The sequence below is a fragment of the Heterocephalus glaber genome, unplaced genomic scaffold (assembly GCF_053883595.1).
Source record: "Heterocephalus glaber isolate CG9 unplaced genomic scaffold, H.glaber_assembly_v1.0 deba00001428, whole genome shotgun sequence".
NCBI classification, from domain to species: domain Eukaryota; kingdom Metazoa; phylum Chordata; class Mammalia; order Rodentia; family Bathyergidae; genus Heterocephalus; species Heterocephalus glaber.
The window spans coordinates 15959029-15983267 of NW_028258293.1; the positions used below are offsets into that span (position 1 = coordinate 15959029).

General features: G+C 41.2%; 1 protein-coding gene across 2 annotated transcripts in view; it reads left to right on the plus strand.

Moving 5' to 3' along the window:
* The first annotated feature begins 10810 nt into the window (after nucleotides 1–10810).
* Nucleotides 10811–24239, plus strand: part of Rras2 (RAS related 2) — a 64698-nt gene continuing 51269 nt past the window's right edge. Inside the window, exon 1 of one of the 2 annotated variants that reach the window (XM_004851464.3) lies at nucleotides 10811–11188. In XM_004851464.3, the coding sequence (XP_004851521.1) occupies nucleotides 11081–11188 (108 nt within the window). In that variant the 5' untranslated portion in view covers nucleotides 10811–11080. Of the gene's footprint in view, nucleotides 11189–11667; nucleotides 11689–24239 lie in introns of those variants that run through there. The other variant, XM_087211616.1, reaches the window with a different exon arrangement.

Sequence of the window (24239 nt, forward strand, 5' to 3'; positions counted from 1 at the left end):
TGAGGCCTACTTGAGCTGCATAGCAAGATGTCTCAAAAACAAAACAAAACAAAAAATCCAGATACCAAAAGATATTTGTCCTAGGACTTCACTTGTTTGAAATGTCTAGAATAGGAAAGCTCATAGACATAGAAATTAGATTAGAGATTATCAGGATCTGGGGATAGAAGAGAATGGGGATTTTTTTTTTTTTAAAGCAAAGCAATAAAGAAAAAGAAATGAAGAAAATAAGACCAAAAAACATATACCTCTGATTTTATTGTCTAGGATAACTTGGTGCCCGGCCAGTCTTTTTTCTTGTTCTTTTTTTTTTATATTTATGTTAAGTATATGAACTTGGGCTCAAACCTTTAGAGTTCAAAAATGCACTCTGTCATTCGCTAGCTGGGGAACATCTCTGTGCTATTCCTTTTCTTTTGGTACTGGGGATTGAACTTGGGACCTTGCACTTGCGAGGCAGGTGGAGGAACCACTGAGCTAAATCCCCGGCCCTGTGCTATTTCTATTTTATAAAATGTAAATAGTAATATGACTTGTGGATTAAATTAGGTAATGTTTAAATGATTGGCACAGTGTCAGGATCATGGTAAGTGCTTGATAAATAATAGCATATCTATATCTATCTTTATAACTATAAATAGAGGCTGAGGATGTAGCTCAATAGTAGAGCACTTGCCTAGAATGTACAAGACCCTGGGTTTAATTCCAGCACTGCAATTTTTAAAAAATAAAATGATATATAAATATACTGTTTGTATCCTACTGCATTTGTCCATTCAAGCTGCTATAACAAAATACAGTGGAACGCTGAATGTACAAGTAATTTCTGCAAGTGTCCTACAAGATGAGCAAACGTTTCTAACAAATTTTAACTTGATAAATGAATGATGTCTTGTAATACTAGTATATGAGGCCCAATGTCACATGACCACAACTGAGCCAATGGTTCCCCCCTCTCTTCCTTCCCCCTTTCTCCCTCTCTCTTCCCCTATCCCCCTTCTCTGGGATTGTGAGTGATCATCTCCCAACAGCGAGACGTTATGGAGAAGATCTCATCTACAGTGGAGGAGAAAAAGGTGGAAGAAATCCTCACTTCAAATGAGTTTAGGGAGATGTGTAAAATGTGACATGTGACAAACAGTGCAAAATTCTGTAGAAAAACACCACCCAAATACGGCTGTCGCAGTGTGAGTGATAAATCTGTTTAATGACAATGCAATGTCACATTTCCACCAAATCCTCAAAAAGAGGCAAAAGCAAGTATCATTGGATAAGTTCCTTGTTAAAATTGTGCAAAGAGAAAAAGATTCCATTGAGCTAGTACTGTAGATAGCAGCGATGGTGTTAGTGATAATGAAAGTCATCATACACAATAACCCTCCTCTCTCTTGTCTCCCTCACACCAGCCATGAAGGTTGTCAAAGGCAAGTGCAGGCAAAATTGTTTATTTTTCTTTATATTTTGTATTTTCTTTATTATATTACAGAATTGTAATCTTTTTTTTTTTTTTTTGATACTGGGGATTGAACTTGGGACCTTGCACTTGCAAGGCAGGAGGCAAAACCACTGAGCTAAATCCCTGGCTGTAATCATTTTTATATGAATATTTTTGGGTTGTGGAACAAATCATCTGAGTTTTCACTATTTCTTAGGGGGAAGTTTGCTTTGATATACAAGTGCTTGGATTACAAGCATGTTTCTGAAACAAATTATGCTCACAAACCAAGGTTTTACTGCTCCTTAGACTGGGGAATTTATAAACAATAGACATTTGTCCCTATAGTTCTGGAGGCTGAGATATCCAGGATCAAAGCACTAGCAGGTTCTGAGTCTGGTGAGGGTCTGTGGTCCATAGATTGGACATTCTCTGTGGTCTCACATGAGGGAAGAGGCACCTCTTTTATAGCAGCAGTAATCCTGTTCCTGAGGGCAGAGCCTGATCACCTCCTAAAGCCCCCACCTCTTACTATTATCCCACTGGGGATTAAGGATTTTGGAAGGACACACACTTTCAGACCATAGCACTTAACCCTCTCAATTTTGGATTTAAGCAAAAATTATTTTAATGACTACATATTTTCAATACTATGGCGATAGAATTATTTATTCAACCACATCCTTGTTGTTGAACATGCAGGTAATTTTGAATTTTTCATTGTTTTAATAAGGCAGTGGTGCTTCTCTTTGCTTGAATCTCTCTGGCAGCTGTGGTATGACATTGGCTCTGCCAGTCCTCAAGGCATTGTGCCACACTGAGATGCACCTGAAGCTTCGAGTCAGAAATCTAATTCCAGTGCTGCTTGTGTTCTGCTTCTAGAAGATGTTGGGGACTGCCCAGCTCTGAGACTTTGCCTCCTCATCTGTAAAAGGAGAGCTTTAGAGAGCATGATCTCAGGGTACCTTTTCTGCTGTAAGGCTGCATGAGTCTCGGATCATCCTCTACTCAACTACGGATTTCTCCAGTCTGATCCTGGCCTTCCTCAGGGATGTGTGTGGACACTCTTGAGCGTGTGTTTCAGCTTCTATTCTTAGCAGCGTGATCTTTAAACAAGGAATAGATTTGTGCTTCTGTCTCATCACAGATGCATGCAGCTCCTGCTGGGCTGTTTTCATTCTTCACGAGGCATTCATTCACATTAAAAAGCAATGGCCCATTAAGGAAATAAGTGGATACTGCTCCTCCATCAACTAAGATAAGGACTGTAGCTCCCTCCTGGGGAAGGGAGGGGTGCGTTTGACACTCTGCTCACCAGGCCTTGGCTCTGTCTGACTCAGCTGTAAATGAGGTCAGGGGAACCTTGGTTTCAGTACCTCTCTCCCCAGCCCACCGAGATCCTTTCTCTGGCATGGGCCAGGGATGCTATTTGGTAGATAGTGGTTTTGATGGTGATGAGTAATTAGCATTCCAGACAACAAGATCATTGTTTATCCTGAAATAAAGAGTGGACAGGGATGAGACTTCAGTCCTCCAGGAGTTCTCAACCGTGGCCATGACTCAGAGTCACTTTGAGTATTTTAATGTACAAATTCAGATTCTATATCCTTACCTCAGAGATTCTCATTTAGCAAGTATGGACAGAGGCTAATGTCTATTTTATTTTCTTTTTTAGAGAGCTGAAGATTGAACCCAGGACTGCACACATGCTAGGCAATTACTCGTTCTACCACTGAACTATGTCCTTAACCTTTTTATTTATTCATTTATTTTTTTGGTACTGGGGATTGGACTCAGGTCCTTGTGCTTTCGAGGCGGTGGAACCACTGAGCTAAATCCCCAGCCCAACCTTTTCATTTTTTATCTTTTGAGGTAGGGTCTTGCTACATTTCCTAGGTTGGCCTGGATCTTGCAAATCCTCCTCACACTCTCGAGTAGCTGGGATTACAGGCATGTGTCGTGACCCTGGCTCTGAGTTTCTTCATTGTACTTTCTTCTTTTTTTGGTACCAGGGATGGAACTCTGGTCCTTCCGCTTGCGAGGCAGGCGGCGAAACCACTGAGCTAGATCCCAGGCCCTAGTTTCTTCATTTTAAAAGACATTAAAGGGGATTCAGATACACATCCTAGGTAAAGGCGATTGGCATATGGTGGTGGGATCTATAAATTTTTTTCCTTCCTTCTCCCCCAACTCCTTTTCTGTGCTGGGGATTGAACCCCTGGGCCTAACACAGGCAAAGCACATACTGTATCACAAGTTATACCCTTAGCTCAAAGTTGTTTTTGAGACAAGTTCTCCCTGTGTTCCTGGGTTGCCTAGGCTGGACTTGAACTTGCTGTTCTCCTTCCTCAACCTCCTTAGTAGCTGGGATTACGGGGTTTGAGCCACTTGGCCCAAGCCAAAATATCCTATTCTAAAATATTGGCAAGCTCTACAAAATTTCAACAGGGCTGGGGATGTAGCTCAGTGGTAATGCATTTGCCTAGCACGCACAAGGCCTTGGGTTCCTGGGTTCTATCCTGGAACTGCAAAAAACAAACAAAACAAAATCCAAAAAGCAAGAAAAAAATCGAATTACAGGCCAGAGACTATCTATTCAGCAAAAATATACTATATCTACCCACTGAAACATCTTGATGACATGTTAGATAGGTACACAGTTTAAGTAAAAAATGGTGCAGTCAACAGCCCTCTTGACTGGCTGCATCAGACTGTCTCTGCCATGAACCTCTTTGGGGTTCTGGATAAAACCCCGCTGGGCATGGCAACAAGTGCTCTGAGCACAGGACTTAGGGAACCTAGCATCCTAATAATCTGCTAGGTGACACTGGAAAGAGATTCCTTCTTCACTCAGGATTTCTTTCTCTAAGGTCTGGGTGTCCAGAGTGGGGGGAATGATTCCCAGCCTTCTTTCCAAGGTTCTAGTGCTTCTCATTAAGATTTCCTATTATCCACCAGCTACTTGAGAAGAAAATGTTTCAGATTAAATTGAAAATACAATGTTTATTGGCTTGAGTGACAATTCATTCTCTTTCTCTCTCTTTTTAGTAGTACTGGGGATTGAACTCAGGACCTCACATGTTCTAGGCAAACACTTGAGCACTGAGGTATTGAGATATATATTCACAGCCTGTTTTTTTTTTTTGAAACAAGGTCTTTATAAGTTGCCCAGGCTGGGCTTGAACTTTGTGATCCTCTTGCCTCAGCCTCCTGGTAGCTAGGATTACAGGTTTTAGCTCTCTCCCATATTCTGTCTCTTGTGATTTGTATTTGCAGGGAAGTGTCTTTGTGTGGAAAGCTCTTGGGGAGTGTTGTCTAGGGAGAAATAAAGCATTTTGGAATAGAAGGTCTGGGTGAAGTGGAGCATGTGGGCTTCTTATTTGGTGAGCAACTTGTTTGGGATCAAAAATTTTAAAAAGGAATAGAGCTGATATTGGGACATTTTGAAGTAAAAAACAACTTCTTCACATTCACATAAAATCTTGCAACTCTTAATCTTTTTCCCCGTAGTTTTACTCAGATAGAATTTACATATAATAAAATTCATCCATTTAAAGTGTTTTTACGTTTTTGGTACCGAGGATCAAACTCAGGGCCTCACATGTGCTAAACACACACTTTACTACGGAACTACTCCTTATCCCCTAAAGTGTTTTTAAATAATCAATAGTTTTTAGTATATTTACAAACTTGTGCAATCAACGCCACTATCTAATTGTGGAACAATTTCATCTCCCTCAAAAGAACCCCCTTACCTATTATCATTTGCTGTTATCCTAGCAACTGCAGTCTACTTTCTTTTCTTTTTTTTTTTTTTTTTTTCGGGTACTGGGGATTGAACTTGGGACCTTGTTCTTGGAAGGCAGGCAGCAGAACCACTGAGCTAAATCCCCAGGCCTGCAGTCTACTTTCTGTGTTCCCAGAGTTGCCTATTTTGAACCTTTTGTACACATGGAACCACACAACATGTAGTTTTTTGTGTCTGTCTTCTTTCACTTACCACAGTATTTTCAAGGTTTGTGACTTCATTCCTTTTTTATTGCCAAATAATATTCCATTTGGTATATGAGTATGAGTATACCATGTTTGTTTATCCATCTGTCTTAGTCACTTTATTCGTTACTGAGACACAATACACTACACTCACAAGTAAAAGGAGGAAAGGTTTCTTTTGATTTACAGTTTGTAGAGGTTTCAGTTCAAAGTTGGCTGGCTCCAAGGTAGGATGGTATGGCACATTGGCATGGCAGACAGGAAGCACAGAGCATCAAGAGAGAAGCTGGGAGGCCTTCTAGGCTTCCTGGCAAGTCAGCTATAATATACCTGTAATTTAATCCCCTTCCAAGATCCCTGCCTATGAGCACATGAGGTTCTTGGGTGACATCTAGATTGTTATCTGTCCCAAGCCCACAAAAGACTCATGTCCATCTCTTTATGCAAAATGCATTTAGCTCATTTCTAAGAGTCATCCAAGTTTGTTTTTTTTTTTGGTACTGGGGATCGAACTCGGGTCTTTGCGCTTAGTGTAGCAGGCAGTGAAATCACTGAGCTAAATCCCCAGCCCCTACAGTCAGCCAAGTTTTAACAATTCTAGCATTGCTGAAAAGTCCAAGTTTAAAGTCTCCTTTGAGACTTAAGGCAAACTCTTGGCTGCAGGTCATTGTAAAATCGAAAAGTAGTTAAACACTGCCTATATACAATGGCACAGGATAAACAGTCTGATTCTAAAAGGAAGGAAGAGGGAGACAGAAAGGAATGGGGCCAAGGCAAGACTGAAACCTAGCAGGGTAAACATTAATTCCTGTTGCTCTATGTCCAGCACCCAGGGCAAGATGTTATGAAATGTGAACCCTACAGGGCTTGGGCAAGCCTGCCTTTATGGCTTTGCTCATGGCTGCAGCTCTCATAGCTTCTCTCTTGCATTGGCTTTGTGCATTCCTTATGGCTTTCTCCAGACATGCCACATTCCTGGGTTCTCTAACTTCCTGGGGCCTCCAGTGCACTTTCATCTTCATTCTCATAGCTTCATGCACTGTCCTTTCAGGGACACACTGTTTGAACTCCCGGGCCCTCTTCTGAAATCTAGGTGGATGTCTCCCTGACCCCACAACTCTTGCATTCTGTATGCCTGTAAGACCAAGACCACATGGATGACACCAAGGTCTGCTTCCAGTTCAAGTAATAGGTCCTTTTGTAACATGGCTGTAGAGCCCTCTGAATGCCTAGATGGCTAAGCACTATGAAATAAATCCCTATGATTGATCCTGTGAAATAAATTCCCTATGGGGCTATTCTGGAGCACTATGCCTTAAGCCTCTCTTCTTAAAGCAAAGTCTTTTACTTTTCCAATTTTGAGCCTTTCTAATGGTGGGATTTTGCTGATTCCTAACATTCCCCGAAGCCATTGTTTTCTAATTGTCCTGATGCAAAGTACTTAATGCAAATATTTTCAGTAACCAACATCTCCTCTACTCTCTTTTCAGACACTTTCTGGCAAAACTGAAAACTTTTAAAATGGGATTTTTGCTTCTGATTTTCAGTATAAATCTGGCTTAAAGTCCCCAACAGTATTCATGCCACAGTCTCAATGTTGGGGTACCTTGAAATTTCCCCACCAGATTAGTCTACTATCCTCAGCCTCAGTCTCCTGCAAAGTCTCAGGACATGAGCAAAATGTAGGCAACTTTTCTCAAGGTAAAACACATGTGGCCTGGAGCCCAGCTGCAAATGGAGTTCTTCTTCCCAACTGAAAGCTCTTGAGCCTGGTCTTTACTGGCTGCATTTCTGTCAGCATTCTGGTCTTCTGAGCTCTGACTGGAAACTCCCATCAAGCTCAGCTTATGGCACTCTAGGGCTGTTTCACCAGCCAGAATCTCTGGTGTACTTTCTCTATCTCTCTCTCTCTCTTTTTTTTTTTTTTGTACCTGGGATGGAACTCGAGCTTTTGAGGCAGGCGGTGAAACTATTGAGCTAAATCCCCAGCCCTCTCCATACCTTTCGAAACTCCTCCCTTGAACTAGTTCCAAAGGCTTCTGCACCAGGTACTCAGTGTTACAGCATCCCACTCTTGCTATGAGAATCTTAGTCATTTTCCTTGTTGCTGAGACACCATTCATCAATTGATGGACAGTTAGAGAGTTTCTTATATTTGGCCATTATAAATAATGCTGGAGTCAACATTCATGTACAAGTTTTGTTTTTTTAGTGCCAGGGATCGAACTCAGGACCTTACACTTGCAAGGCAGGTGTGATACCACTGAGCTAAACCTCTGGCCTCTTTGTACAAGCTTTTGTATGGACATTTGTTTTCATTTCTCTTGGGGATATGAAACTGCAGAATTGTTGTGTTGTGTGGGAAGATTCTCCATATGTTTAACCTTTTAAGGAACCGTCATAGTTTTCCAAAGCAGTGATTTTGTTTTACATTCCTATTAGTAGTGAATGAAGCTTCCAGTTTCCTCTAATACTCTCATCAACACTTATTATGATGTCTTTTTGATTAAAGTCATCCTTGTGGATGTGAAGTTGCATCTCAGTGAAAACTGTAGATGACATTACATCTTTTCCTGATTGGTTTGACTTTTGTCATCTGTCCATCCTTTGACTCATTGCTATGGGCAACTAGGAAAGTTGATGCTCTTAAATGGACTTGGTTTAATCCCCAGATCTGGAGTGAGGGTAAGTCACTCTCAAAGTATAGAAAGGGAATTCAGAGATACCGTAGTGCTCCCCTCATCCATGGTTTGTTACCTGTGGTCAATCAGGAAATATTAAGTGAGAAATTCCAGAAATAAATCATTTGTAAATTTTAAATTGCATGCTGTTCCAAGTAGCAAGCTTCAGGGTTGGATTGGTTCTATATACAAGGATTGAAATGGTTCAGAGCAGGAAGGGAAGGAAATCTTGGTTAGGAAGAAAAGCAGCTAAGCATAGAATTTCTTGAAATAGGAGCTTGTGAAAATGAGTTTCCTTCCTGAAAACTCTGTAGTCACTGGGCACACATATGCTCACCAGCTTGTATTTATAATTGCCTCCTCCTCTTTTCCTTTTATTGAACTATCATGAGGCTTAGACCCTCTGAGTATTCTTCCACCAGATGCAGTCACTGGACACTAATTATAATTGCTTTAGGATCAACACCTGATTTGCCTCAACCTAAACAGTTATGGTGGGTATAGCTGTTTTTGTCCTTTTCTTCCCTCCTTAGGGGATTTATTTTTCATTTTTTTATTCTTGAGATTTGATAATCATTTCTAAGTCTTCCTAAAAGAAGGACTCTTTGACCATCTTTTTTGTTTTGAAGGCTTATGGGAAATTGCAGGGCTAGGTACACACTGATAGGGACTACGGGAAACATACCTGTCTCTTTTTTAGGACTTCTTGTTGATACAGGTTTCTCTTTCTCTTCTTTCCTATTCCTTTGTTCACATCGGTAATAATATCTGTTATTGAGGCTTTTGTAGCCATTAGTGCAGTATAAAACATATTAAAAAATGCTGCTAGGGCTGGGAGTATGGTTTAGTGGTAGAATGCTTGCCTAGCATGCATGAAGCCCTGGGTTACATTTCTAGCAGCACACACACACGCACACACATACACAGTTTACAATTTTATTTTGCTCATAACTCTGTGTGTCAGGAATTCAGGAAAGACTGAGCCAGGAAGTTCTCTCTTGGGGTCTTTCATTCAGTTGCAGTCAGATGCCAGCAGAGGCTGCATCTGAAGGCTGTGTGGGGCTGGGTATCCCAGAAGTATGGCTCAGATGGCTGGCAGATGATTTCTTGTGGGGGCTCAGGGGGACTTTTGACTGTCATGTCTCTATGTGACCACTCTAGTGTGGTTATGCTAACCAGATTTCTTACTTTGCTTCCCACAGCAAGAATCCCTACAGAACAGGTGATAGCCATATGATCTCTTCTGACCTAGCTTTGGAAATAAGGCTGCATCTTTTCTGCATCATTCTAAGGTTCCAAGTGAGTCACTAAGTGCATCCAAGAACATGTTCCAAAGACACTATAAATGCTTACTACATGCCATCACTCTTTTATGTGTTTTATATGTATTAATTCATTTGTGTTTATTAAAATATCCATATAGTGAGAGTGTTACTTGTCTTTATTTTAGGGAAGAGAAAACTGAGGCACAGAATTAAGTTCATCCTTACACCCTTAGTGAAAGAGGTAGGGTTTGATCTGGTTTGGCCTCAAAGCCCATGGCCTTAATTACTACCTTATGCTGCTTCCACTGAGAGCTGTGATTCCTCCTATATTTGGTCAAACTGACATGCTCATAGATGATCATTTTTTATTCACAATCACTGGCATGTAAACTCTGCCAATACATTCTAAATCATAGACATAATTCTTTTTTTTTTTTTTTTTTGGTACCTGGGATCGAACTTGGGTCCTTGCACTTGCGCAGCAGGTGGCGAAACCACTGAGCTAAATCCCCAGCCCCATAGACATAATTCTTTCCTCTTCAGCTCTGACTTTTGGATACTTGGTTTTCTTTCCCTGGAATTACTTATCTATCTATAGTATCTATTCCTCAGGTCTTTCGGGAAGCCTTCCCTGACCACCCAACTCTGGGATGAGGGCTTCTCCACGAGATCACATGTTGCTTCTGTAATCTTAGCTCTTATCACTATGGCTTATAAAATGCTTGTTGTCTGGCTGTCTCCACTGGACTCTAAGCTCCCTGAGGGCAGGGACACAATTTTGCACACTAAAGCATCTCTAGCTCGCAGCACAGTGCCTATTAGGTGGCTAAACACAAGTGCATCTCCCACACTCACACTCCTCACAGGCAATTACCACACATTTCTCGCTTACAAACACGGCTATGAAGACACTGTACCACACACACAAAATCTGTCACATTAGCTCTTGTCCATGTAAGCTCAGTCGTTGTGATCTATTCCCCTTGCTCAGTCATTGTCACACCAGTAGCCCACCACACACTCAGTTACTGTGAAAGCTCTAATCCTCAATTTCGGCTGGATACTGTTTTTCACACAAGCACGTTCACCATCTGCACTCAAACTAGAATATTCTCTCCTACAAGTTGAGCTAATATGACAACAGTTCTATTTTTCACACATGCCGTCACATGCCGTTATTTTTCATCCACATAATCCCTGACACATGCAATTACGGTCACACGCCTTCTCGCTAGCTGTCTTCCCCTTCCCCGGGCGCACTCCCCGGCGAGCACGCGGACTGCGCGTCAGTGGGGTCTCAGCCCGGGCCGGCTGGGCTCCCGCGGGCGCGGCTGCGCCCCGCCCCCTCATGCATATGCAGCACCTCCGCCCGGCGGCCCGGCCCCCAGACGGCCATTTGTAGCGGCGCTGGCGGCTGCGTGTGGCAGGCGCTGCGGAGGAGCGTAGAGGAGCGCGCCCCGGCCGCTGCCGCCCCTGGCCCCGCGCTTCCCCGCGCCTCCGCGCCTCGGGCGGTGCTCGGCCCCCGTCGGGCCCCGCGCTGCTGCGCGTCCCGGCCGTCTCGGCAGCCCTCGGCGCCCGTGTCCCCCGCCCGGCCGCTCGCCCGCAGCCCGCCGGTCACACACGTCCCCGGAGCCGGGCCTAGGGCGGGCGGCGGCGGCGGCGGCGGCGGCGGCGCGGCCGGGCCAGGCTGGGCTCGCGGCGTCCCCATGGCTGCGGCCGGCTGGCGGGACGGCTCCGGCCAGGAGAAGTACCGGCTCGTGGTGGTCGGCGGGGGCGGCGTGGGCAAGTCGGCGCTCACCATCCAGTTCATCCAGGTGCGGGCAGCGGGCCTGCGGGTGGGGGCTCGCGCTACCTGTGGGGCCGGCCGCCCTACCCCGCCCCGGAGGCGCCGTGCAGACCGGGCCGGGCCGGGGGTCGCGGGGACACGGCCGGCTCTGCGCTCTGCCCGGCGGCCCCGGCGCCGCGCCCCTGCCCTCCCTGCGCCCGGCGCGTTGCCCCGCACTCGGGCTTCTCAGGAATGCGGCCGGGAGGGCGGAGCCGGCAGGGTGGGAAGCGCGTCCCACCTTATCGTTCCGAGCGAGGCCGGAGCTCCCCCGGGAGCGGCCGCGCAGCCGCTCCGGGCTTCCTGCCCGCGGGCCCGGGCAGCGGCGCGGACCGGAGCCGGCCTCCGCGCTGTCCCTGCAGCCGCCGTCGAGGCGATCGCTCTCTGCGCGGTCCCCGGGACCTGCGCGCCGGGCGAGCCCGAACTGGCCGCATCGAGCAGGGGTGTTTTTCTTTGTGTGTGTTTGCTCTTGGTTTACAAGTAGTCTCTTAGGTAATAGGTCCGGGTGGGAGTGTTTGATAATGCTCCAGGGAGTGGTGGCTTCGAGGAAGTTAAAAATGTGCTCTGACGGGGGGTGGGGTGGCGGGACCGTTTCCTAGGAATTCCTAGTGCCTTCCTGGTTCTCGCCGTGCCAAGGTGAAGTTTAGGGTGAGCCCGGCTGGTCGATCGAGTGGGGGCGTTCTGTATTCCAGTCACCCTCAACCTCACCCCAAGCCCTACTCCTCCGTGGTTGCTGGGCAGGGGGTGGGGGGGGCAAAGTCTGTGTTAGAGGAGGAGGTGGAATGCTTCATTCTTAGAATTTGTCCTCGGTGAGAGGCTTAAGAGATCTTTTCTGGGATTTTAAAAAAGAAAAGCCAGGTAGCGATCTGCTTTTGTCAGTCTAAAAGGTGTGTCATATGCTGGGAGAAACGTAGAACCTTGGTCTGTCAGGTAACAGCTGCTTGTACTGTATCGAGTACTGATGGCGAAATATTTTTTTTAGATTTTTCATCGGTTTGTCATTATATGGGCTGTAATTATTCCACGGGATTAAAAACTGCTGCTTGGAACCTTTGTATCCAGGAAGAGAGGATGTTTACGTAATGAGCATTTACAATATGCTCATAAGTGGGTTGAAAAAATGACAGAGAGGTGAGATGGGTTTAAGTTTAGCAGACGGAATCAGGGATTATGTCACGTTGCTATTTCCCTAAGGCCAAGAAGGATTTTTAAAATAACCGATGGCAAAGCAAAACAATTTACAGCAAACCCTTTCTTTGGTGACTCCTCGGATGGTTAGTGTTTGAAGTAGTAAAGGAGTAGGAGAATAATTGGGTTCCAGTATTGGTGATTAGTGTTACCTAAAAGATTTAAATCACCTTTTTTTTGAGGGAGGGACTATCTGAATGTAATTGAATTCATGTTATTTAAATAAGATATCAGAACTGTTTTTGGCTAATTGTATTAGAAACCACTAAGAAATAGTCATTGCTGTCTTCCTAATGATTTTCCTAGAATTCATTTGTTGAAATGCTTCCTTTATGAGTAGTGTAGGAGCTAGATGCTTTAAATGATATATAAGGTGTCCTTGAGAAAGACGTGTACATATACATTAAGGGTGGGAGCTTTTGAGTCATACAGTCTTGAGTATGTGTCTTTTGCTCTGTCATTTTTTTTGGCTGTGAGAAAGTTGCAAAAATATTCAGCTCCGAGCCGCAATTTTATCAATAAAATGGGTCTCACTACCCAATCTTAACTAAAATTCTGAGAAAGAGCTTGGGGTTTTATCTAGCATATATATATTCCGTTAGTGGTAGCCATTTTTATAAGTGTGCATGTGTGGAGTTCTGTAACACGTTGAGATGCAAAGGAGATTTAGATTTGGAAAAGTCAGTATGGGAAGGATTTGTAAAAACACTGGAAAATGTAGCTTAACTGTAGAGCGGTTGCCTGGCATATGCAAGGTCCTGGATTCGATCCCCAGCACCTCAAACAACCAAAAGTGTATGTAGGGTTGGTGATGGAGATAATGAAATGATATATACCACGGTATCTTAGAGGGGACGCAGGCCGGGTGGGGGAGTGGGATGGTTGACCGGGAGCCAGTGAAACAGGGAGAGGTGCTGAAATTGAGGTGTCCAGCGGGTGAGGAGACACAGCCTGGATAGACTCAGCCCTGCCACTTGGTGTGTGTGACTCTTAGGTAAACCACTCCACTTTTGTACCTCAGCTTTGCTCATCTGTGAACTGGGGAAGTACAGTGTGCCATGTTTAGTCGTGAAGATTAAATGAGTTAACATATGCCAAGGACTTAGGACAATGTGTGATGCACAGTAAAGCTACACAATTGTTTTACTCTTAGATAATGGAATTAAAGTGACTTTATTATCACCTGATAGAGTTGCTGTTTATTGTCTGACTCTAAAGTTAAATTTCATTCTGCTGTGACTGTGCAGCAGTAGAAACTGCAAGGAGAGAAGACAGCAGAATAATCATTTAACAAGGAATATGGTTCTCTTTGAAAGCGGTCAGGGTGGCACAAAATGATCCTTTTTTTTGAGACTCCTGAAATACTATGCTGTACTTGCAGCTTTCAGTATATATTTTTCTATTATGTTATCTTTAGCCGATAAAATAGAAATTTGGAAATGAAAAATTTTAAGACAACTTCACCTTTAGTCCTGCCTTTCTTTGACCTTAGATTTAGTTATTACCTTCTGTGCATATGAGGGGCAGCAAAATTAGGAAATTATTAAATTGAGATACCTTTTCTACTTTACAACAAATACATGTGTGTCATTAAAAATGCAAAGTATTTATTAAGACTACACGTGTACACATGATCTTCCTGTTTCTGTTGCTCATAATTTTTTGAAAAACATTTAAGTTAAGTTCTGTTGGTAAACTCAAGTTAGGACATAATTTTGGTGTCGTCCAGAGTGGAAGGGAGAGAGATGGACATGGGACTGTCTTCTTACCCAGGTCACTCTGCTGGTACCTTATTGTCTAATCTCTTTAGGGGTTTAGTTTCTACTCCATAAAATACTGGGTTTGGTTGAACAAATCTCTGTACCTTTGAATATCTAGGATTCTTTCTTACTCATTTAATTAGTTATGTGTCTGTGATCAAGTTTCTTAGGTTCCTTAAGCCTCAGTTTCCCCATTTGAAGAGAGAATAACAGCACCCTTAGGGTTTTGGGAGTAAATAATGCCTGCAAGTCCTTCAGCACAGTGCCATCTACTGTGTAAGTAAATAATGATTGTTACTTGTGTGGTTTTTTTTTTTTCCTTTGGTTCTGGGACTCGAACTCAGGACCTTGTGCTTGCGAGGCAGGTGGTGGTACCACTGAGCTAAATCCCTGGCCCCTGTTATGTGTTATGTGATTTCTTACTTCTTTATTTTGATGTTCTTCCAAAACAAAATTTGCAATTTTTGATTTTTCCTCAGCATACAGTCTGTTATTTTAAGTCTTTGTCATTCCAACCCATACTTACCTTCCTCACTTCTGTGTTGTATTTAGGCGATGAATATTAATTTCCCTTTTAAGTTTGGGGAAACAAGTTTTTAATCAGTTGGGAGTTGATATTAAACAGTAATGGAAGTGGGGGCTTAGCATATGCCAGGCCCAGGGTTTAACCATTGGTATTTTCGGTTATTGCTTCATCTGGCAACTCTGAGAAGAGACTATATGTGGTTGGCAAATTTAAAGAGAGAAATTTCCCAATTTCTGTTCTTTTAGCATCTTTTTTATTCATCAGTTTCTCAGATTTGAGCTATGGGGTTGGCTGATTTCTCACATCTTGGGTTTTGCAGTCTTAAAACCTGTTGGTCTGGCCCTGACTCAGAGACTGCTTTTTACCTAGAAGAGTTTGTGTCTTGCTGAGTGCTTTTTCATTGCCATTCCTGGGGCAGAGAGATTCTAGAGATATTCCAAGACTCCTTTACTTGTGTTAACAGTTACTCGATCAGTGTGTCAGGGTTCTGAGTTTGTATTGCTGCGTGGCCAACATCTTGAAGACTTCCTGCAATTTGAAAGCATCTACATTGTTAACTTTGATCAGGACTGAAAACTAGATATTTTTTGCACATTGTTTTATGTTTTTGAGAATAATTTACAAATGAATTGCTAGCATTGAAAAATAAGGCTCTTCTCCCAATGATGTTAATAGTAGAGATTTACTTATTCTGGTCACAGTTGAAAAGTCTTGAAGAGCGTGCTATGATCCAAATTCTAGGCATCCAAGGAAGAACTTTTTTTAAAAAACAGGATGCCTGCTTTTGTCAGAAGAAGCAGAAGGAAATTCTAGCTTAGGATGTCTTTATGTTAAAATTCTTTGTATATTTATTATATGTTTTTCCATATGTTAAAAAGAAACTAATAAAATAGTATTCTTTGTCCATATGTGTATGTTAGATGGTCTTGCTATGTTGCCTGGGCTGGACTTGAACCCCTTCCTCAGTTTCCTGAACAGTTGAGACTATGGGGGTACACTCCTCAGCCTAAGTAGTGTTTTCTTAACTTCACATTCAGAATTCAACTGTGCTGTAGGTATTGAATCTTTAAAGAGAGGTCTTGATGTTAAATGACTGGGGTAGAAGCTGAATCTGTTTGGGATTGAAACTTAGTTTAAACCATTGTCCTTGATAGGCCTTTGCTTTTGTTTTACAAAGAAAAATGTGCCTCAGAAAAGCAAAGAAATACATGTTGTCTAAAATGTTGCTACTGGGAACATAATTAGACTGTTTTTTTGGGGGGGGGGTACCTAGCATGGAAGCTTGCCCTTCCTTGCAAGGCAGGCACGGTGCCAGTGAGCTAAATCCCTGGCCCTAGTCTGTTTCTTGAAGTCTTGTAAGTTATAGTTTAGGTTTTATAAAAGCTGTGTGATGATTACAAACATTAAAAACATTAATAGTTTAATTCACTTATGATCAGTTTATTGTTGTTAGTTTATAGTTTAATGTTGCCAACGAGCTTAGTATTGCCACCTTATATGATTTTCCCCCCTAGGAGAAAGAGCTCTGTGTACATGTAAGTAAATGTTTAGTGCTACAATAACGAATATGTTAAAATGATATCTGATGTGCCCATATTTCCAAATGCTCTTTTGCTGTATTTGCTTTATTCCCCTAATTTCTACACATTAAAAAAAATCATTTGAGTGTAAATTGAAGACATAATCCCCTCTCCCCCAATCTTTAAATAAGTATCACTGCATATTTTTTTTTAACTACAAGAATATTTGCTTAACATAGTATAATAACCAAAACCAGAAATACGAATTTTGCCAATATTCCCAATAATGCACTTTATAGTAAAAGAAAAGATTATACAATTCATTCTGTATCCCCATTGCCTTTAACTTGGAACAGTTTTTTAGCCTGTGTTGCAAAGAGTACAAATTAGTTATCTCTAGGGTTCCCTCCATTTTGAATTTGACTGATGTTTCTTCCTGATTAATTTCAGTTTATGCATTTTTGTGGGGTGGGGTGGGGGAGACTAAGAAATGATGCGTTCTTCCCTGTGGGTTTTAGTAGGAGAGATAGATGTTTGACTATTTACTTGTTTACCTTTTGGCTCAGTAATCTCAAATCTAGGAATTAACTCTGTGAAGGTATACTTCCAACAGTATGAGAATACATATGCACGAAATTGTGGCATTGTTTATAATTGCAAAAATTAGAAGCTACTTGTAAATTAATTGGATACCATATGATATATTCACTCAGTGGAGCGTTCTACAACAGTAAAAGATATGAGGAAGGTCTCGGTGCCCTGTGGGGTGCTAAGATACAGTGTTAGTGAAAAAAGTAAAGTTGAAAAGTACCCTATATTTAGAAAGGGAAATAAAATACATATGTATTTGCTCAAGGGAACAACAACAGAATGAAACAAGGATACATGAGAGATTGATGATAGAGATTGACCTAAGGAGGGTGAATAGAAGTAAAGTGTTTTTTTTTTTTGGTACTGGGGATCAAACTCAGGACCTTTCACTTGCCAGGCAGGCGGTGGAACCACTGAGCTAAATCCCTGGCCCTAGGAGTAAAGTGAAAGAGATGGATGTAATGAGGACAGTAACCCTTCTGGGATATTGTTTTCTGACTTTGGAACCATGTTAATGTTTCACATAATCAGTGTATAAATAGCAAACACAGCAATAAAAGCAAGCGATGAAAAAATCTTAAAGTGGAATACAGACAAGTGTACTGAACCTTATTTCAGATGAATCACTTAATCACATTCAGTGGGTGAAAGAAAACTAATTTAGATGACTTTTGAACCCACTATTTGGACTATATCCTCAGGATAAAGAGAAAGAACTTGATGCAACCATTGAACTCTAGTTGATGGCTTTTTTTCCCCCTCTTACTGTTGGAGAGAAGGGAGCTACAAATCTGGAAAGGGCAAAGGTTTGAAATGTTTGAAATTGAAGGTACTGCCATGAAAGTCATGATTTTGAAAGTACACAGATGTGCGGATATACGTGACCACGTCTGTACATATTTTTCCCAGCTAACAGGGCTGAGAAACAGTGATGACCTAGTAGAGTAGTGATGAGATCACCTAGCACCAGATCTTGATTTCTTTTTTTTTTTTTTGATACTGGGGATCGAACTTGGGACCTTGCAGTTGCAAGGCAGGTGCCGGAACCACTGAGGTAAATCCCTGGCCCCAGATCTTGATTTCTGAATGCCATTCTCTAGTAGAAAAAACCTCAGAGAAATACCTGATTTTAGAGTTGGAGCCGGGAAATAATAAAAGATGAACTTGGAGTAGCTTGTAATGCCAAGAAATAAGGAAAACCCCAGAAAACAAAGTGATGGGGACACCTGAGACACAGAGGCGTCAACCTGGAAAAACTTCCACTGGCTCGCTCAGGGAAGTTTAATCATTAAAATGAAACAGTTGATTCTTGCCCATAATAAAGTAAGACTGCGACTCCATAGTGACAAATTATTAAAAGCTTCTTCTATTTTTTTTTTTTTTTTGGTACTGGGGATCGAACTTGGGTCCTTGTGCTTGCGCAGCAGGCGGCGAAACCACTGAGCTAAATCCCCGGCCCTCTTAAAAACTTCTTAAATGTGGAATTCAGACTGACTAATGAACATACAGGCAATTGGAAAATTAGAAAATCTTTTGGCAAGCATAATATTTGATTTAGGAGTCATAATTGAATGTTAAAATTAGTTGATGAAGGTTTGGGAGTAGCTGGATGTTAACATTGTTTCAAAACCTGTTCCCGTAAGGTATTTATCCAGGAGAAAATAAGAACTTTATAGAGGAGAAACTGGGGTGACCCACCCACCTTTGGTGGTGGTTTGTTTTTGAATTGCGATTTATTAAGTGCCAGATTGAACTCAGGTGTAGTGAATGGTGGGTTGAATTGTGATTTCAAGAATACTTTCAAGCATTTTTGCTGGGTGCACACCTGTAATGTCAGCCCTCAGGAGGCTGAGGCAGGAGGGTCACTGCAAATTCAGGACCAGCCTAGGTAGGCTACATAGTGAGTTCAAGGCCAGCCTGAACTTGAATAATGTCTCAAAAAACCAAAAGAGGGGGAAAAAAAAAAGAAAAAATACTTTCAAGTACTTTTAACTGGATAGGTATTTAAGATTATATTTACTTTTACGTGATAAATGATGACTTCTCTGGGTATGAAATTATTGCATCTCAACATTTTTTTGTATTAAAGCAGTGGAGATAATTGCTTTATCTTTGTCTAGCCTCAAGTTTCCCTTTTGCAGAATTAACTTTTCTACTTACATGCCTGCAGCATTCACTTATCTTTGGAAATGGAAACATTCATCAAGATATGACTAGAAGATTTTCTCTGTTCCCCAGTTTCTCAGGGAAATGATGAAACACTGTCAAGTCTGAGAGGAAGTTATTCCTTGTGATTGCCTTTTTACAGTCATGAGTAGTCTAATGAAATTAAACAACACAGCTTTGTGGTTTTGTTTTTCTTTTTCTTTTCTTTTTTTTTTTTTTGGTACCGGGGATCGAACTTGGGACCTTGCGCTTTTGAGGCAGGCGCCGGAACCACTGAGCTAAATCCCCAGCCCTGTTTTTCTTTTTAAAAAGCTGTAGACCTGGACAAATTCCTATTGTTTGTCTAACAACATGCATCTTGCAAGCTATATGTAGCTCTTGGTTGACATCCTTTCAACCACTATGATTGTGTGGCCATTACATTTCTCAAAGAGCGTTTTGGATTAGACAGTAATTCTGTGTCTTATTCACCTTAAATTGTTTTAAATCCTGTAAATACTAGAATATAAACAAGTATTTTAGTAGAAGATTTTGTATCTTTAGGTTCCTGGCCTGAATATGTGCCACTTAGTTGTATTTGTACATTTTATTCTTCATATTTAGGTTTTGAGAATCATAGACCAGAAATATCTTTTGTTACATGAACTAAGCTCTTAGCAGGATACTTGTTAATATCTATTAAGTGCTAGTGTTAGGTCTTAAACAGGACATAGGAAATAATTGGGGAAGTAAAGGTCTTAGGAAAGATGAGTTGAATCTGTTGTGGTTCCATAGCAGCTAGTTTCTGAAGAGGACAGAAAACTGGCTTTCTTTTTGAATTTCAGAGTTTCTCTGTAATGAAAAGGTCGTATATGGCATATGTGCATTTGAATATTGAGTTTTAGAAGTTTTAGCAGTTGATCTATAAACATGGAGTTTTATCCAAAACAGTCTTTGGACAAGATGGTCTTATTTTGAGTTCTCTGTGGAAATTTTGGTTCAGGAAATGTAAAACAGCAGCCTTGAGAATACTTTCTTAAAGAGTTACTGCTTTTGTCTTATTTCCTGGTGAGTTTTTCTCCCGAAGCCTTGTTTTTGCTTAAATGATGACATGTGGCTGAGATTATAGTAGTCAGCAATTTGTTAGCTGAAAGCAAATAGTCAAGTCAAACTGCAAAGGAAGATTATGATAGATATTAACATTTAAATTTCAGAAATCATGGAAAAGATACATGACTGTTAAATTTGTGATTTCATCCCTTGTGCATCTGAAATTAAGATGTGTCAGCCAAATAAGATAGGGAGTTTGCCTTAGACATGTATGTATGTGTGCATATTCAAGTGCATGGTCATGTGTCTTAAACTGAGAAAGAAGTGAATTTAAAGTTAGAGGTTTGTGGGTTTTTGGAGTAGAAAAATGGAGATAAATTATACAACAAAGATGTTAGTCTGTGGTAATTTAATAATGAGTTGCAGATGTTTAGATGGATGGTTTAATAGCTTACTTGAACACTGCATTGTTAGTTTCAGATACTGGTATGGAATTTCCACGCGAAAAACTTGGTTTAAATGAACTACTTTTTAATTGTGAAGTGACTTAATGTTAAACATTTCTTAGAACCAGTGCAGTGTTTCCTGATAAAGCACTTTTCATTTAGTCAGATGTTAAGAATGGACTGGGATTGGTGAGGTTGCATGTGAATAGTTCAGCTTCATCAGATGTTGGGTCTTGGGGTCATTTCCTTATTATATGAAGTCTAAAAGGTTCGGTGATCATAGTTTCATTTATTTATTTTTGCATTTCTGTGAGACAGTCTTGTGATGCTGCTCAAGCTGGTCTTGAACTCCTGGGCTCAAATTCCTCTGGCTCCAAGCTTGAGAAGCTGGGACTACAGGTGTGCCTGGCTTCCGATTATTACTTCAGTAGTTGTGAAAATAGTGTGGAAAACTTTGTCTTCTGTTATAATATTAGCTTGTGATTCTCAGTTTTTAATTTTACATGCGGAGTTATGGACAATTTTATTTATTTATTTTCTTTACTAAAATCATTTCAAATCATGTATTTAGATTTTTTTGGTAGCAGTTGGTTTCAGGAAGAAGCCATTGGGTGAACTGATTGGTCAAATGAAGTTGTCTGGCAGGGGTTACTTTAGTTTGTGGTTTTAGATGGACAGTACATGGTGCACAGCTGTTGCTCCAGTAGCTTTGTTCCAGCTGTAACAAAATACTCCGCATTCCTTTTTTTTTTAACAGAATCTTTTATGATGTTATATACTCTAGTAAAATGAATCACCTTAATCAGTGACTTCTTTTTTATGCCCATCACTAGCTGTTTATTTAGAATGATGCCAGAATGGATTATGTATAACAGATTTGTCTTTGGTATTTATAATTTTTTGTTGTGAATAGGAAGTAAAGTTTTGCTTAAAGCAGGCCTTTGCCTCCTTTTCTGCTCCCCCTCCTGCCCCCCTTGTGATCCTTTTCCCATTGCTTTGCTAGCGCTTCTGTGGTTACTTACTGCTTGCTCTTCCCCCACCTCGAAACCCTGCATCCATTGCTTTGTCCTATCTTCCTGGTACCTGTGTGAAATTCCTGCTGTCACACCATGTGTTTGTCATTGCTCCTTCCCTCCTTTACTGTGTTTCAACTCTTACATTTGGAGAAACACATGATCCAGTTTAGTCACAATCTGTGTGAAATCTACACTCATGCCTTCTGAAGCTGTACTGAGCATTCTTTCCTTTTATCCCATTAATTCTTAGTGGTCTCTCTAGATGTGGCCCAGCTTTTATCCTTCAGTAAGCCTTCTTCCTGAGGGAGTATCCAGGTTGGGTTAGATGTCTCTCCCCTTGTGCTCCCATGATATCTTGTGCCTTTTTTCTTTCTTCTTTTTTTTTTGGTGCTAGGCATCAAACACAGGGCTTCATGCATGTAAAGCATTTGCTTTCCCACTGAGTAACATCTCCAGCCCTTTCTGAACCTTTGAGAGTAAGCTGCAGAAGTCACTCTTGAGTCTGGGCTATTATCAGTAGGAGTCTTTCAGAAGGAGTCATTCATTCATCTAACCTTAGTATACTTGTAGCAGTCAGGAAATTATACCAATTGTTCTAGTATCTTTTATAGCAAAAGTTTTTTTCTGCTCTAGGGTTTATCAGGGGTTGCATGTTGCATTTATTTGTCCTATCTTTTTAGTCTTAAAGTTATTTGCAAAATATCTCACAATTTGGGTTTGTTTGAAGTTTTCTTATAAGAATCAAATTGTGTATTTTTGGCAAATATAGAGGTGACGTAGTGTCCTCTAGTACATCATATTCAAGAGGCATGTGTTGTCTTATTTGTCACATATGAAATCTGATCACTTGGCTAGTGGAAAAATTACTACTGTCCCCTTATAATTAATAAATATTAGCTGGGAGTGGTGGTGCACACCTCTAATCCCATCACTGAGGCAGGAGAATCATAGAGTTCGAGGATTACATAGTGAGTTCAAGGCCAGCCTGAACTACATAGCGAGACCCTATCTCACCCCTTCCTCAATTAATAAATATGTGGGTAACGATATCAAGACCAGGCTAATAACTATTTTTTTTTTTTTTGGTACTGGGGATCAAACTCGGGACTTTGCACTTGCGAGGCAGGCGGCAGAACCACTGGGCTAAATCCCCGGCCCCAATATCTATTTTTTTTTTAGCATTTGGGGTCATTATTTTTTTCCCTTTCCTTGTTTTCATCCTTCTCCCTTCCTCCCCATTACACTTGCTGCCTCCAGTTTGCATTTTGTGACATGAATTTTTAAAATATTTTCAAGTTTTTTTCATGTCCTAAAATGAGTACGTACTTGTATTGTATTCTTCCTTAGGAAGTCAGCTCCCACTCCCTTATATTGTCTTCATTGAAAGGATGTACACTTTCTTGGTCCTGGTTTCTTCATCTGTAGGAGCGCGGGCCCAAATGCATCGAATTTAAGAACCTTTCAGATCTGAAAGTCCTGTGGCAAATAGGTTTATGAGTTAAACTAAATTGTTATGTATAGTTTGTCCTTTTCCCCCTTTTAAGGTTTCAAAAAGGTTGTCTGTATTCTCTGTTCAATAGATGAGTGTCTCGGTGCTTTATTTTATAATAGAACTGTCCTTTCGCTGGGGGCAGGATTTTCTTCACATCAAGCCTTTTCCCAAGCTGAAAGAGGAAGCATTGGTCTCTTGGTGGGATGCGAATAGGGGACTCATTTTATAGCAGTCTATCACTAAATCTGTCATTCCTTGGAGTTTTCTTTCTCTTTTTTGTAGTGCCTAGGATCAGACTAGTCCCTGCTATATTACAGAGTTACACCTTCTGCTCTACTTTGGAGGTTTTTTTTTTTTTTTTTTTGAGACAGGGTCTCACTGTGTTGTTCAGGCTGACCTTGAACTTGTGGTGATCTTCCTGCCTCAGCTTCCTGAGTGCTGACTGGGCCACCCCACTGTGGCTGTTTTTTTTTTTTTTTTTTTGAGACAGGGTTGCACTGTGTAGTCTAGGCTGACCTCAAACTCCCTAAGGCCTCAAACTCAAATCCTCCTGACTCAGCCCCACCAAGGGCTGGGATCATGGGTGTAGTCCACATGCCTAGCTCTCCTTGGGAGTTTTCTAAATTTATTTTATTTTTTGGTACTGGGGATCGAACTTGGGTCCTTGCGCTTGTGGGGCAAGCGGCGGAACCACTGAGCTAAATCCCCGACCCTCTAAATTTATTAAAACAAAGAAGAAAAATTTCAGTCACTGTATTTTAAGTGCATTTTCAACATGATTTATGTATAATTTACTTTTTAGTGCACTTTGTAGAGTTTCTAGTATAATTTTCAAAACATGCACACACAAGAATCTAAATTCATTGTGAATTTTGAATACTTTAGTTGAAATTAGTTATTTGATTGTAAGTGGACACAGTATCAAGTGGTATTTCAACATTGTTGTTTGGGGTTTTTTTTTTTTTTTTTTTTTTTTTTGGTACCAGGGATCGAACTTGGGGCCTTGCGCTTGCGCAGCAGGCAGTGAAACCACTGAGCTAAATCCCCGGCCCGTATTTCAACATTGTTCATAGAGGTTGAGTCCCTAACATGAAAATCTGAAATCTGAAATGCACAAAAACTGAACTGAGTGTCATGTTCATTCTCAAAAAATGTTGGGTTTTAGAATGTTTTGTATTTTGTATTTTAGGATTAGGGAGACCTCACTGAAAGTCTAAATAATTCTAAAAGCAAAAAAACTTGAAATATGAGATGCTTCTGATTCCAAGAGTTTTTTTTTTAATGGTAGCAAAGTTTTGTGTTTATTAAA